The sequence below is a fragment of the Lepisma saccharinum genome, chromosome 28 (assembly GCF_977018435.1).
Source record: "Lepisma saccharinum chromosome 28, izLepSacc3.1, whole genome shotgun sequence".
Lineage (NCBI taxonomy): Eukaryota > Metazoa > Arthropoda > Insecta > Zygentoma > Lepismatidae > Lepisma > Lepisma saccharinum.
In genome coordinates, this window is record NC_139256.1 from 9,182,921 (window position 1) to 9,197,181 (window position 14,261).

The 14,261-nt window shown below is 41.1% G+C and overlaps 1 protein-coding gene across 1 annotated transcript in view; it reads right to left on the reverse strand.

Annotated features, from left to right (window-relative positions):
- Window positions 1-10,342, reverse strand: part of Dop2R (dopamine D2-like receptor) — a 193,566-nt gene extending 183,224 nt beyond the window's left edge. The window contains exon 1 of the mRNA XM_083114145.1: window positions 10,238-10,342. Within this exon, the coding sequence (XP_082970271.1) occupies window positions 10,238-10,296 (59 nt within the window). The 5' untranslated portion in view covers window positions 10,297-10,342. The remainder of the gene's footprint in view (window positions 1-10,237) is intronic.
- Between the last annotated feature and the right edge of the window lie 3,919 nt (window positions 10,343-14,261).

Sequence of the window (14,261 nt, forward strand, 5' to 3'; positions counted from 1 at the left end):
AGTTCCTGCAAGAAGGTACAGGGCGAAGAGAAATTATAAAGATATATATATATCTCAGTTCCCTCGTCTGGTCGAAAAAAATATCACACGGAGCTCTTGTTTTAGAAAAGTTCCCTGCAACATTCTCCATCATCTACTCTGACATTCAAACTCATACCTAGGTTATAAAAGATTCCTTCCCTCTCCCCTCCCTGCGTGAAAGATTTATTCAGAGCAGACATAAATCATTCCTGTGTCTCCAGGATCATCCAAAGCGAAGGTATGGAAAGATATTTAATATGAATATGGAGCCAAGGAGCATTGGTGGGAGCTTACATTTTTCAGGAGTGATTAATGGTGGCGAATGCAAGCCAATATGCACACGGAATGCAAATAAGGAGCGGTGTCGTTGTGGGACAAGTTCTATGACACGCGAAAATGAACTCTATGGTGAAGATAAGGACATTTTATCTCGACATTTTATCATATCAATGCCGATATTTCAGTAGCAGCCAGGTAGGCGTTATTACTATAGCCGTTACCATGTTGCCATAATATTACTGATACAGTCACGGACACTTCTGAGTTTTAACAGTTCCACTGAAAGCCGGCCTCCGTGGCGGAGTGGTTAGAACATCGCGCTCCGACACCAGGGGTCCCGGGTTCGAATCCCGGCTTGGGCAAGGATGTTTGTGAGTGTCCATTCATCAATTTCATCATATCACTCATCCCCCTCTTCGCAAATTAGCCAAAAGTGGCACAAAAAGCGAAGTAAAATGAAACAAATCAATCAATCAATCAATCAAGTTCCACTGATAGTAGGTATTGTAGTAAAGAAACCAGAAGTGTCCACAGCTGTATGTTTACCCAACACATGGCATTTTGCTTGATTTCTGAATAGCAACACTGAACACCATGAATGTTAAATACAATAAGTAAAAATTCTAAGAGACACAAATAAAGAAAGGCCAAGAGAGGAAAGAAGATTAACACACGCAAGTACGTAGAGAAAGCAAGGGAGAGAGAGAGAGAGAAAGGGCAGAAAATATAAATAAATGGCAATAAAACGCAATAAAAATTAATTGAGTTTTTTATTTAAGGCCACTTTATGCACAGATAAGTTAATCGGGACTAAGCCTATAGTTTAAGCTGGTATCAGAGAAACAGTGTGTGCCTTCACGGAGAATCAAAAGCGGGACTTCCTGATTACAAGGCGGAAAAATTGATTAATTTATTTTACTACTCTCTTCTATCACTTTTTGTCTAATAGCGACGATGGGGATGAATGGCGTTAAGATGGAATGGATGAATGCACAATCACTAATACACATATGGACGACAGAACAGAAAATTTCACTGACTGTGGGTACAGGAGCTAGAGCGTCGTTGGCTTGGTGTACATGGCAGTTAGGTTGAATTTTGTGACTTCTCAAAAGGTCATCCCTTACACGCCGTAGCGGCTCGTGCCTAAAATAACAGGTGAAGAAGTACATTTATAGGCAATGAAAAACAAATAGTAAGTGTCAGTGGGCCCCCCACAATTTAAAACGTTTTTTTGTCTTCATCTGTCCATCTGGAAAATGATGTCTGCAACAAATTACACACTGAGTCATTTACTGGGTTCATTGTACAAACCACAGCTCAACACATGAACACAACACACGATAGGAAACGCGAAACACACACACGCGGAACAAGATCTCGCGAGAACGCAACGATTTTGCCACAACCACTGGATGCAATGTTTTCTGTCGACGAGGAAACTGCTGCACCTAGATGGCGACACCCGTTCAATTCCAACGCTAGGTGACGTCACCGTTGCCATGACAACCGGCTAAAGTCTTCCGCAACCTGGCGGCGTCTGCTCTTGGTTTGTTTATGCTACGACGAACTCTTCACGTGCGTAGCGCCGAGCGGCGAATTATTTGAGTATTATCGTGTGCGTTCTGCTGGGAAATAGTTTAATTTAACAAGCAAATGAAAAATGTCAATATTAATTTGAAAATTAGGTGAAAACATCTGCACTTGTTGCACTTGGCCAGCCGCCACAAAAGCAAGCAAGAAAAAGATAATAGAGGTTAGGGAAAGAACGTGGAATGAGAAAAAGATGCATTAAAAGGGCACGGTATGGAGGGTTACGTGGAAAACACGAAAAAAATGGAAGAAAGCAACTAAACCACAAACGACAGTAACTGTCGCCAGAAGGATGGGAAATATATTACGAAAGTTAGGACAACACAGAAAGAAAATAAACCAGAAGAGAGGCAGTTGTTGAGTACATGCAGAAACTAAATCCTGGAAGTGACAGGAATTCAGAGACAAGGCTAATAAAAACAAATGCTAGGCGAGTCACAAGGGAAGGAAGGAAGGAAGGAAGTGATGAAGCGGTGACTACAGTGGCGTGGCGTTACTCTTTCAAAAGTGTTACCGGCCATCAGACGTTATCATCTCCACCCTACCGCCCTCCCCCCCAAAAAACAATGATTTATTTAGCCACAATCACTCTTAGAAAGAACTACCACTCATGAGAGAGTTATCGCGAAAATCCAGTGAATAGTAGTCGAGCCTTGTCAACCATCTCTGTTTCTATGCAAAGAGGTGGAAAGGGGAAGAAGAACCACACATTCGGGTCAGTTTGACGTTTCTGCGGTGAGCAGACGACAGAATTCCCCTCCTCCAGCGGTGGAAGAGAAGTCCAGATGTACGTACTACTGTTGCCAACTGAGTTTTTTGGAGCAAGGTTTGTCCAAATCACGAATCGCATCAAGTACTTATCTTCTCGTCTATTACTAAACGGTCTCAGTTGTAGTTAAATCCAGCTTTGGCTTTGCAGTCTAGCTCTTGTTGCTTCAGAGAAATAGTATCCCCGTTTTAGGCGGGATTTAGCTCTTTTCTGAAAATCGAATGTGGCAACACTTGCTGATCCGGTAGGCCGCAGCGGCAACAGGGCGCCTAAGCAGGCATATGAATAACCCTCTAGCACACTTGTCTCCAAGTCTTTCCCAGCTGTTCCCTTGCATTGGCGCCCTTCCGTCTTGTTGCCTCTTGAGGGTAGCGGAACGGCCTGCCTCTTCGCTTTTGTCGGCTGCAGAAAAAATGTCCCCTGCAACGCTGTCGGTTAACAATGTTGTTATTTTATTGAGAAAAAACTTTTCAATTTCTTTACATTTTGCTGTTACCTGCGCTAACACCGGTTACATGCACGCACTCCTCCGGGTGACTATGAAGCTCATGCCACTTTCTATCTCTCATTGTCTCACGTTTCACTTAAAGGCCAAAATAAACTACGTCGAACAAAAACTCAAAACAATGACAAAGTACTACGAGAGTCAAATCAAAACCTTAGCGGTCCAATAAAAACTGAAGGGCAGACTGTATACAGCTCAAATTCACATGAGGTATCAACTGTTACTTACAAAACGATCTCAAGTCTGCAACACTAATCAAGCAAGCTTCAAAACGTCATTTTAAAGATGGCTCCTCCTATACACACTTGCACCTGTGATGAGGAGTGGTTTCTTGCCCTCTGCCAGCCTAAACCTTACAGAAATATCGCGGCAATGAAAATTCAAACTCTCTGTGCATGCTTACCACACCAGCAAGTTTACTAATGGAGGAAGAAGTTGGACAATGGCCTCCGTTAGCAGGCAGATGGGTGGAAAGGCCTTCGCAGTGGCTCCTAAGTGACTGCACGTGGACCCCAAAGACTTATTCTTCTTAAGATACACAGGCACTAACACAAATTGGAAAATATACGTAGATCAGAAATAGGTCTGTGCTAAAATGCAACAAACTTGTGCAACCATGCATCTACTGGGTAAGAAAAAATAAGGTTTTCATTTGTCAATAAATTTCACAAGCAAACATGAGATGATCAGGTCCAGACACAGGAGATTAGAAGCATACATGACTTTAACTATCTTCTCCTACCGAGAAAAAGTCTTCCCCAAGAACAGGACACTATACAGGGTGTCCACAAAGTCCTGCTACCATTACAATGGAACAATCTGTAGCTCCTAAACTATATGAGATAAAAACATGCGGTTTTTTGCAACGTGTTCTACAGCTCTCAAAGTTTTAATAAGTAATGGTATTTTTTTGTTATTATTATTTTTTTGATTTTGCAGATTATGTTGCGAGGGACCCTTTAGATAGACATTTCCTGGCAACCGCGCTCCCCTGATATCACCCCCTTGGATTGTTTCCTTTGGGGGTATGTCAAGGATCGTGTCTACGAAACCCCTGTTCCAGATATTGTCACACTTCGTACACGGATTGCAGAAGTTCTCGAACAGGTTGATGCTGCTATGCTGCAGCATGTACGGATGGAGATCGAATACCGTCTCGACGTCCTGAGGGCAACTAACGGGGCGCATGTGGAAGTGTTGTAATTGTAACACGTTGCAAAAAACTGCATGTATTTATCTCATATACAGTAGTTTAGGAGTTAAGTTTCATCGTAACGGTAGCAGGACTTTGTGGACACCTTGTATATTCAAAGATGGATATAACTGTACTGCACATATATAGACCAAGCCACTTCATAGCTGTATCTTAAATAGCCGAGTGCATTTTAGTAGATAAGAGGAATGGTTAGAAATCATGCCTTTATAGGGTAAGATAATATGGTTACATTTCGTAAGATTACTGTATTTCCTCCGGGTATCTTCCTGCTCTTATTTATAGCATTAGGAAACCATCCCATCTCTCCATTTCGAGACAAATCTAGTAAAGGGTAATTTAAAGCAGAGAGAGAATGTTGAAGGTGGAGAGAGACGATGGGGTGCAGTACGTTCTTCACCTTTGACTCGCAATGCGGGGGAGAAGGAAGAAGTGGGGAGGAGGAGATATAGAAAAAAATATATATATATCTAACTCCAATAACTGATGATTGAGAGTTCAATCAGCAGGCACGATCTGTGTTATTACAAGTGGTTTCATGAAGACTTGGTTTAACACCTTATGACCTTTCAAGCTTTCTTTAGGCAGATTCCCGCCAAATTTTCTGCTATGATTCATACATATATATGCACATACACACTGTTCCGTAAATCTCTGGAGCAAACGAAAGACAAGTCTGAGAAAGTAATGACTCCAAGGGTCTTGACTAAGGAACGCGTGAGGGGGACGTGAGTGCATGGAGGAGACAACGTGACTTCCGCTACCAGCCGTTCACATCAGCGCGCACTGATTTGCTCCGCTCATTCGCTTTCTCCCCATCTCTACCGTTATACGCGGCTTTTCTCCACATATTACCGAGTCAAGAGAGAGAGAGTGTGTGTGTGTGTACGTATATATATTCCTCGCCGAGGCATTTAGACGTCTCGACGTCGACTTGTAATTTCTGTCTCGATCTTGTCTCGATTTATGAACATAAAGTTTTTCTTTGACGTCTAGTTTCGACGCTGCGAATCCTCGAAAATGCTGGCAATAAAGACAAGTGGACATACTTTGCAATTAATACATAAAAAAATACATGAGTTAGATTTTCCTTTGTGATCAGTTTGTTGCATGTTACTTGTCTCTTCATAACTTTTGTCTTCTCGTTTAATATCTAAGAAACTAAAAGTTAAAATATACAAAACAGTAATTTTGCCTGTAGTATTATATGGGTGTGAAACTTGGTCCCTTACACTGAAAGAGGAACATAAATTGAGAGTATTGGAAAATAAGATCCTTAGGAAAATATTTAGACCTAAAAGGGACGAGGAGACAGGTGAATGGAGAAGGTTACATAATTTAGAACTACATAATTTGTATTCATGTCCAGATATTATTAGAATGATTAAATCAAGAAGACTTAGGTGGGCAGGCCATGTGGCACGAATGGGAGAGGAAAGAGTAGTTTACAGGATTCTTGTTGGGAAACCTGATGGTAAGAGACCTGTAGGAAGACCAAGACGAAGATGGAGGGACAACGTTGAGATAGACCTAAAGGAAATCGGTAGGGATGGAAAAGAGTATATAGATCTTGCTCAAGATAGGGACAGATGGAACGCCTGTGTTGCTGCAGCCATGAACCTTTGGGTTTAAGAAGGCTAGAGAGTTAGTTAGATTTTCCTTTGTATGTAACTTTTCATTTCTTAAATTATAAGCACACCCAAGTTCCGTCTAATAAATTGGAGCTTACAATTGTATCCATTTCATAAGTGTGCAGTTGTGAGGATCTAGGGATTCCCGTAGGCGTAAACAGTGACATAAATTATAATTTCAGTTCGTGGACTTTTTGACATCACCTCGTATTAAAACAAAATGCTATTATAACCCCCACAGAATTACATTTCCCCCCTTTAATGGAGGGGACTGGTTGATTGTCTGACGTGATCAGTTTGCGAATTTAGCCTCCAAACGTACATACCACAGATATTTCGATACATGCAACAGTTATAACCCATCCAGGCTTAGGTAACTAGACAACGAAGGCAGATACTGGCAGACAGGATCTTGAGAAGGAAAATTCCAATCGGTTTCAATTATTTTTTCAAGAATTACCAGGAGATTCTAGATGCGTGGGCAGTAAAGCATGGATAAGAGGCCGTAACGCATTTAACGACAGAAGACAAAACAAGGCCAATCGAATAAACGCAAGTGGGCTGGATGATTGAAGTCGCACTTAACGACGTCGAGGGACACATAAAACCAGAATTGTTCCGCTGGAGGAGAACCCATATGATTGCCATTGTTAGTCGTGAGGAACGGTTTTCAAAGCGGCCCCGAAGGAAAGTGTTACTTCTGATTCCCGGGTTACTCGTTTCAGAGATAAATAACTTACTTTTTGACAGATAAGTATTCGAAAGTGTTACTTTTTAAAGACGAGTAACTGATAACGTAATGGTACTCTTCTTTTTAGAAAATAAATTTTTCGTCATTATGATTGATTGATTGACTTGGTGTTTTAAGTCCACTTTATGCACAGTAAGGCTAATCGGGACTGGACCTACAGTTTAAAGTGGAATCCGAACCACTATGTTCATTAAGAATGAGTAGCTGTAAATTCTAAAGATAGGTAACAGCAAATTCTGTGTTCTAAATACGAGGGCAAATCAGTAAGTCCGTTCCACGATTTTTTTTTTGCAGAGGATTGGATAATCACACCAAGGTGATCTTTTGGGTACTGAAAATGTCATCCGACCCGAGGTCATAATGAGTGATTTTGTAATGTTCCTTTGTGTCTGCCACAGATGGCAGCAGTGACAAACATGACTACCCGCCTGAAATCGTCGACGGTCGAGGAGCAGCGTTTCGTGGTGCGGTTCTTCTGGGCTGAAGGCAAGACACCGACGGAGATTCACGCGAGGATGAACCTGGTGTATGGGGACGACGCCCTGTGCCGCAAAGCCATTGGGAATTGGTGTCAGTAGTTCAAGGCTGGTCGCACCAGTGTCACGGACGATGGGCGGTCCGGCCGACCTGTGAACCTGTCAAAAAATCACTCGGTACGGCTGGGAAATCATGGAACATACACCATACATTCCAGATCTGTCGCCCTCTGATTATCACCTCTTTGGTCCTATGAAGAAGGCATTATCTGGCCAGCACTTCTCGTCTGATCGTGAAGTACAACATGCTCTGCGGCAGTGGTTGAAGCAGCAGCCGACGACGTTCTATGCCACTGGCATATCCAAATTGGTGTCACGGTGGAAACATTGCCGTCGGTGGTGGATATGTAGAAAAATAAGTAACAAACTTCTACTCCTGCACACCTATTGTCGTCTTGTTTGACCAATAAATCGCTGTGAAAAAAAATCGTGGAACCGACTTATTGATTTGCCCTCGTATATGTGACTGTTAGTTTTCATTAGCAAATGTTACTATATGCAGATTAATTGAATTTGCTAATTGCAGAAAAGTGCTGAAACCAATAATTCAACGCAGTTTCAAATCACATATTATTGTCAGCAATATGTGCGTGTGTGTGTGCCTGTGACTATAGGCTTCTATATTCTTTTATGTAAATTTGTTTGTATTTTTTTTTCCTTTGTAATTTTTGTATTGTTTTTATTTTTTAATATTTCAACGTAGACTACTAAAAGACGAAATAAATACATAAAATAAATAAATAAGTAACTCTGAGTTTGTTATTTTTCATCAAAGAGAAGTAGATGTTACTGTTAGACATGAGTCAGACCAATTGTTAAATTTTGCATTTACAAGACGAGTAAATTACTTTCTATTACCAAGAAAAGTAAATTTATGATCCAAATACTGTTACTTTTTAAAAGTAAGTATATGAAACTATTGGTTCTTAAAGATGAGTAACTGTTACTTATTACATGTATTTGTATTTTATATTTAATGTTGCTTTTCTGCGACTTTGGGATAATCGCGATGGTGATCGATCGATTGAGTGAATTAAAATTGTTGGGCGCATGTGGCCATTTTGCACCATTCAATATATACGGGGAAATATCCCCTTATCTGAAATTCTTACTTAAAGGTTGAAACAAGGGGTAAGAAGCCCTTGAGAAAAGTTAAAAGGGCAAGGTTGTAATGGGACCTGCACAAAACAAACACAACACATTAGGCAACGAGAGGCTAAAGGAACTTCCTCACAGACTGTGGAAGAGACCAGCTATTCGGAATAAGCAAAGACATTTTTTTTAAACACTGACGTCATCTCCGAAAAGACTTGAAAAGATGAAAAGTCAGCCTGAGGAAAGCAAAAGCAGTACATTCAGTAAGAATATGCCGAACACTTAAAAACAACGTTACAGACACGACATATTGGAGGGTCCAGCCCTTGCAGTAAGTGATCATGAGTGAGACGACTGTGTCCAATACGCAGTCGAAGAATACCAAGGTACTCGAACCTGACAACTTCCGTGGGGAGATTGACAGTAGACTACTTAAAGCACTTGGCCACCGAGCCGTCATGATTGGTCTTTTCAGTTCTTACGGCAGGCGCTCTAGAAGCTGGAAAGGGAAGTGGGGAGCGGGAAAGCGACCAATCCAGCGCGATAAGAAACGCAGCACCCTGTAGAACGAGGTTCACGTAGTACTTATTTCCGTCACGGTGTATCTCTGGGCGCCACCGCTGTTGTCTGGTTGGTCTGCGGCGTATTCCCCGCTCCCCACTTCCCTTGCCAGTTTCTAGAGCGCCCGCCGTAAGAACTGAAAAGTCCTATAGAGACTAATCGCTGTTGCTATCACAAGCGTGTAAGTGATGCTTTAAAAGTGAGTGATCAGAAGTGTAACTTTCCAAAATTGAGTGTTCTCAGCCTATTTTTTTTATTTATTTATTTCTAGGAAATCCTGAATACAGAGAGAATCCATTTGATATCAGGATATCAACAGAGAGAAAAATAGAAATTAACAAATGAGAAGAACGCACACATATGTAACAAGAATAATAAAATAAAAAATAATAATAAAACAATAACTAGGGTATAACAAATATTAATTTCTCTTCAGCTGCTTGATGCACGCATTTCTGAAAGCCTGCTTAGATAGATGGAAGCCTGGAGGATCATTTAGTGTATTGTACCTTGTTTGTAGCCTACAGAGAAATGACCTTTGTTCTAGGGATAGCCTTGAGGCTTTTGTGTAAAAGAAGTTGTTGCATTTGCTGTTGGTGCGTGGGATGCGAAGATGTGGCAAGAGTTCGTTAGTGAAAAGTTGTCCATTCATGATTTTGAAATTAAATGTTAGATCTGAAACTTGACGGCGAAGGGAAGGATCGTGAATTTGAAGAGGGGATAGAATTTCATGTTTGGAAAAGTTTGTAAGGGCTGGACATCTATGTTTGACTATTCTGATGAAGAAATTTACCACTTTGTTTGTTGTCTTTATATTGCTATCACAGGCCATTGACCAAATACAGGAACGATATTCAAGAATAGGTACGACGCACGTTGTAAAGTAGGTTTTGAGGGCAGAAACATGTGTGATATCTGTAAATTAGCCCAAGGGTTTTCATGGCTCTCGAAGTTATGTAATCTATATGGTGGCAGAAAGTGAGTTGCTGTCGAAAATGACTCCAAGATCTTTGTGCTGTTGTACGAACGGGATGATTTTGTTGCATAATCTATAGGATGGTGCTGTAAAATTGGATTTGAGGGTAAACCTCATAAAAACTGATTTTTCGGGTTACTTAAATTTTGAAGAAGATGTATATGGTTACTTTCTAAAGCTGAGTACCGTTAACGTTTAAAGACAAGTAACGGAATCTGAGTTACTTTCCCCAAGAAAGAACAGTACGTTTTGAAAAGTAACGCTTCTAAGCACACATGAATATAAAGTAGAATGTGTTACTACTCACCTATCTATGCTGATGGCGACGAGGTTGAAAATGGAAGATGTACTACACGTCACGTCCATGGCGATGTAGAAATCACACACGAAGGTAGGGAGTCCCCAGTTACCGTTCACCTGGAAGGAAAGAAATGCTGACTTAGCTACGAATCTCTGCTTACATTAACTTACAGTAAATAAATCGCACAGTTTTAGACCACAACAACTCAATCGATAAGCCAAAAATACGAGGAAGCGTATTCATTCATGTAACACTTCTTCGATTACCTTATACAGATCTTTTACCTAGAATAAAATATAAACTACAAAAGCAATGGAATGACTGCTGCAGGAAAGAACTACAAAATAATACAACCAAAGGAGTGCCCCTCCGCAAAATTCGCCAATGAGGGTGGGAAGAAATGCATCTCCCCGTAAAGCATACGCCTATGTTGTCCTGCAATGTGTTACACTTGCAAAATAATTATATAAACTTTTGTGTCTGCAGTTCAACACAGCTTTGGATGCAAAATGCGTGGAACATTTAATGTGCATTCAATTAGTTGCCTTCGCAACGGAAACATGTCAGAAACTAGTATGAGATCTTACTCTTACCTACTCTGACTTACACCTCGGAGGCGAAAGAGAGAGTTCCTTCCCCCTTAACTTCCGGAAACGGCGAGAGGCGATAGTGATTGATGGAAAATGGATTTCTCCATTCAGAAACACCCCAGCGGCCTCACCGAAACTCTTCCAGTTCTTCAAACCCCTTTTCTTGTACTATTTCCAAATCGATGGAAAGGACGTCACGTTAAGTAAAGACGAAGGAAGGGAAGTAAAGTTTTCCCCGTCAAGTCTTGAGCTGGTACAATAACCACCCAGTTAAAAAAAAAGAGAGTTGGAAACTATGGAAGAGAAGAAAGTCTTCGAAAAGCTGTTCAATGACAGTTCCCAACTCGAGTGTTGGAACCGTCGTCTCATACTTGAAGCAGGAAAAAAGAAATACTGTGAGAAGGAGAAGAAGGTTGGGAGAGAAGACAAAAAATAGAAGACGATATCAGCGGCGAATTTGGTCTGCAGAAACCTGAATGTGCCGATCTGAATACTAACCTTTTGAAAATAAGAAATGTATATTTTTCCTAGTTTGGGTGTCTAGTAGACACTACACGAAAACTGGCAACTATCGGATCATACACACTAAATAATATGCAACTGGGATGCCATATAAGTGGTGGCAACATACACTCCTTTTGTTATTAATGCAGAATTGACGTTGTTAACAACACCTTTGAAATAATTTACTGCATACTTCTGGGCAGGGGCGGTTACTGATATTGTTGCAGTGTTGCACAACTACCGGATATTTTACAATGAAATTTCATACTTTTTGTTAGTATATTTTTAATTTGTTTTCCTATTAAATATATTGAACATAAACAAACAATTTTGCCCTTCATTGCTTCATAAAGCAAATTCCATTATGACCTGTTAAAAAAGGGAGGCAACCTGCGCGATTTCACAGTGTATGAGTAGACGCACAGGTAGGCGTTGCAAAGCCGGAGCAACGCCCTGATCTCTACAGCAAGGAGTATTGGAGCGAAGTTCAACGCTGTTCTTCCTATCCCCTGCTTCAGTCGGCTTGGCCGTTGCAATGGATTTACAACACACCAAGGTCAGGCGGGTGAGGGAAGAAGAGGACGGACCAGCTGGGATTCAATTCTCACTGTCCTGTGTCGTTGGGCAACAGACAAAATGTCCAAGTTAGGCAAAGATAAATATTTTCTTTTGGGGAGAATCTTAACCTAATTTAAATTATGTGTGATACCGATACCAATGCTTGAAACTTGTAACAATTTGATTTTATACGTTGCTTTTTAAATCCACTTTATGTACAGAAGGACTAATCGGGACTGGACCTACAGTTTAAAGTCGGATCCGAACCACTGTGCCATGTGCCTCCATTTGTAACAATTAAAAACTGTTCAATATATTGATTAATATTATTGGATGAGTATTCCAGCCCAATTACAAGCATCAATTCATCAGAGTTTTCCGTCAAAATATTTAACAATTGAATCAGAACATTAAAGTACTTCATACGCAATCACAAAAAAACACAATTCTGCAAAATATTGCTGCCGAATAAATGGAAACTTCAAATCTTGTATGATGGTTATTAATTGTACGCCTCGAAAGTGTCAGGTGTCACTGACATATAACATTATAAATATATGCAAATTAAAGGTAAAGTGTTCCCCTGTGCATAGCACCACGCCATGAAGGCGTATAGGGGGTGGGGGGTAACGCCCCACACTTCCTTGATCCGGTCGTGAGTGGGGGTGATGTGATCAGCATCACGACCCTGACCGCCTTTACCCCCCCCCCCCAGGGTTTCCCCCAGGTACCCATGTTATTCGACGCTGGGTGGGCGCCGGGGCCGCTTCCACCGTTAGAAAAGTTCCCGGATTTGAACCGGCCGGGGATCGAACCCGGGACCTTGAGCATGGTAGCCAGACGCGTTATCGACTGAGCCACCGCGGCCCAGTGGTGCAAATTAAAGTTATATAAATATATTATATATTGATGAAGGAATACACAATATATATTTGCTGCAAACACCAACATTCTGAAGCACGAGCCGCCACTGCTTCTGGGCATATACGATGCTTCCTTCTCGGTTATCTTAAGTATAGACCGTTGTTTCTCAATGTATGGGACCTATTACATTTAAATTACTAAGATATATTATTTCAACAATTTAAATTCAACCCGTGTTGTTCGCAGTCTAAACTCTTCATATCTGTTATCCGCGCTCTTCCATTGCTTCTTATCGGCGGTGTTTAACTCAAGGGAATCGGATATTTGTCGTTTTTGTTTTAGTCGCAGCAATAGGTTCTTAATTATCTGTGTGTGACATGCATGTCGACGTAAGGTGTCACTTGATATTTCCGACCGCCTGCCTGTGTGTATGCGGTTACCGACAGGTGTCAACTGTCATCATTTCACAGTGCTATGGAGGCTGCTTGGATTACAAAGCTAACCACCTATGAACAAATGGATTGCGACGGTTTAAGGAGTTCCATGGATTTTTGTTTCACAGTTGGTATAATTTGTTTAAGCAAGGGTAAAACAGGGCTTCTTAAAGTACCCGATGTTATATGCAATGTGCCACTACTCGTAACTCCAGGGTATGGAGATCCGAATTGACAACACACCGCTCCTTGCTCCGGCTGGTCAGTTGGAAGCACCAGTTCTCACCTAGCGATCGGGATCAAGACGATCCACCCTTCCTCCAGGAAGGAAACCACCCAATTGCGACACGTGACAGTAAATAAAATTCCAAATACTTTATGGGTGAGCATGTTGAGTGGTTGGCACGTGCCCTTACCTTCCAAGATTGTTGGTTCGATCCCCTGCCATGGAACTGGCACTCCACTGTGCTTCTTTCGTCTATCCTTATCGTCGTAGGGTGTAAGGAGTGGCTTTCCCGTAAACACCCAAATGCCAACCTGTTCTACGTCGTAAAACCTGGACTGAATTTTTCAGACTAACGAGGCTCTGGCGTCTGGAGTCACAGCCAGCAATAATCATATTGAGTACTGTCCATTTGCGTTCGTGATTATTCTTTCATTAATTTAATCTTATCACTATTCACCCTTATCTTCGCGATAAGCCACAAGCGACAGAAAAGCGAAGTAAATTAAAGTTTGCCGATCAATGAATCATCCTCATCGTCGTGATTAACTTAATGAGGCGAAAGAGTAAAGTTGAATAACCAAAAAGAAGAAAACAGGCTTAGTGTTTATTTTGATTAAGAAAGGTACATAGAGATAAGATTTTTGAATCTGTCTGCATGAACACAAAAACGTTCCTGGCTTCGATATCCTAAAATAATATGCAACTGTGTTTCCACCAAAAGTGGTGTAACACAAAACCTAATAGAGTATTAAAAATGTCCCCATACTTTGTGTGAATTGACAGCAAATGGTATAACACCATTGCACCTACGAACGTCTCATGCAAGGACTAAAGATAAATTCCGTTTTCACTCT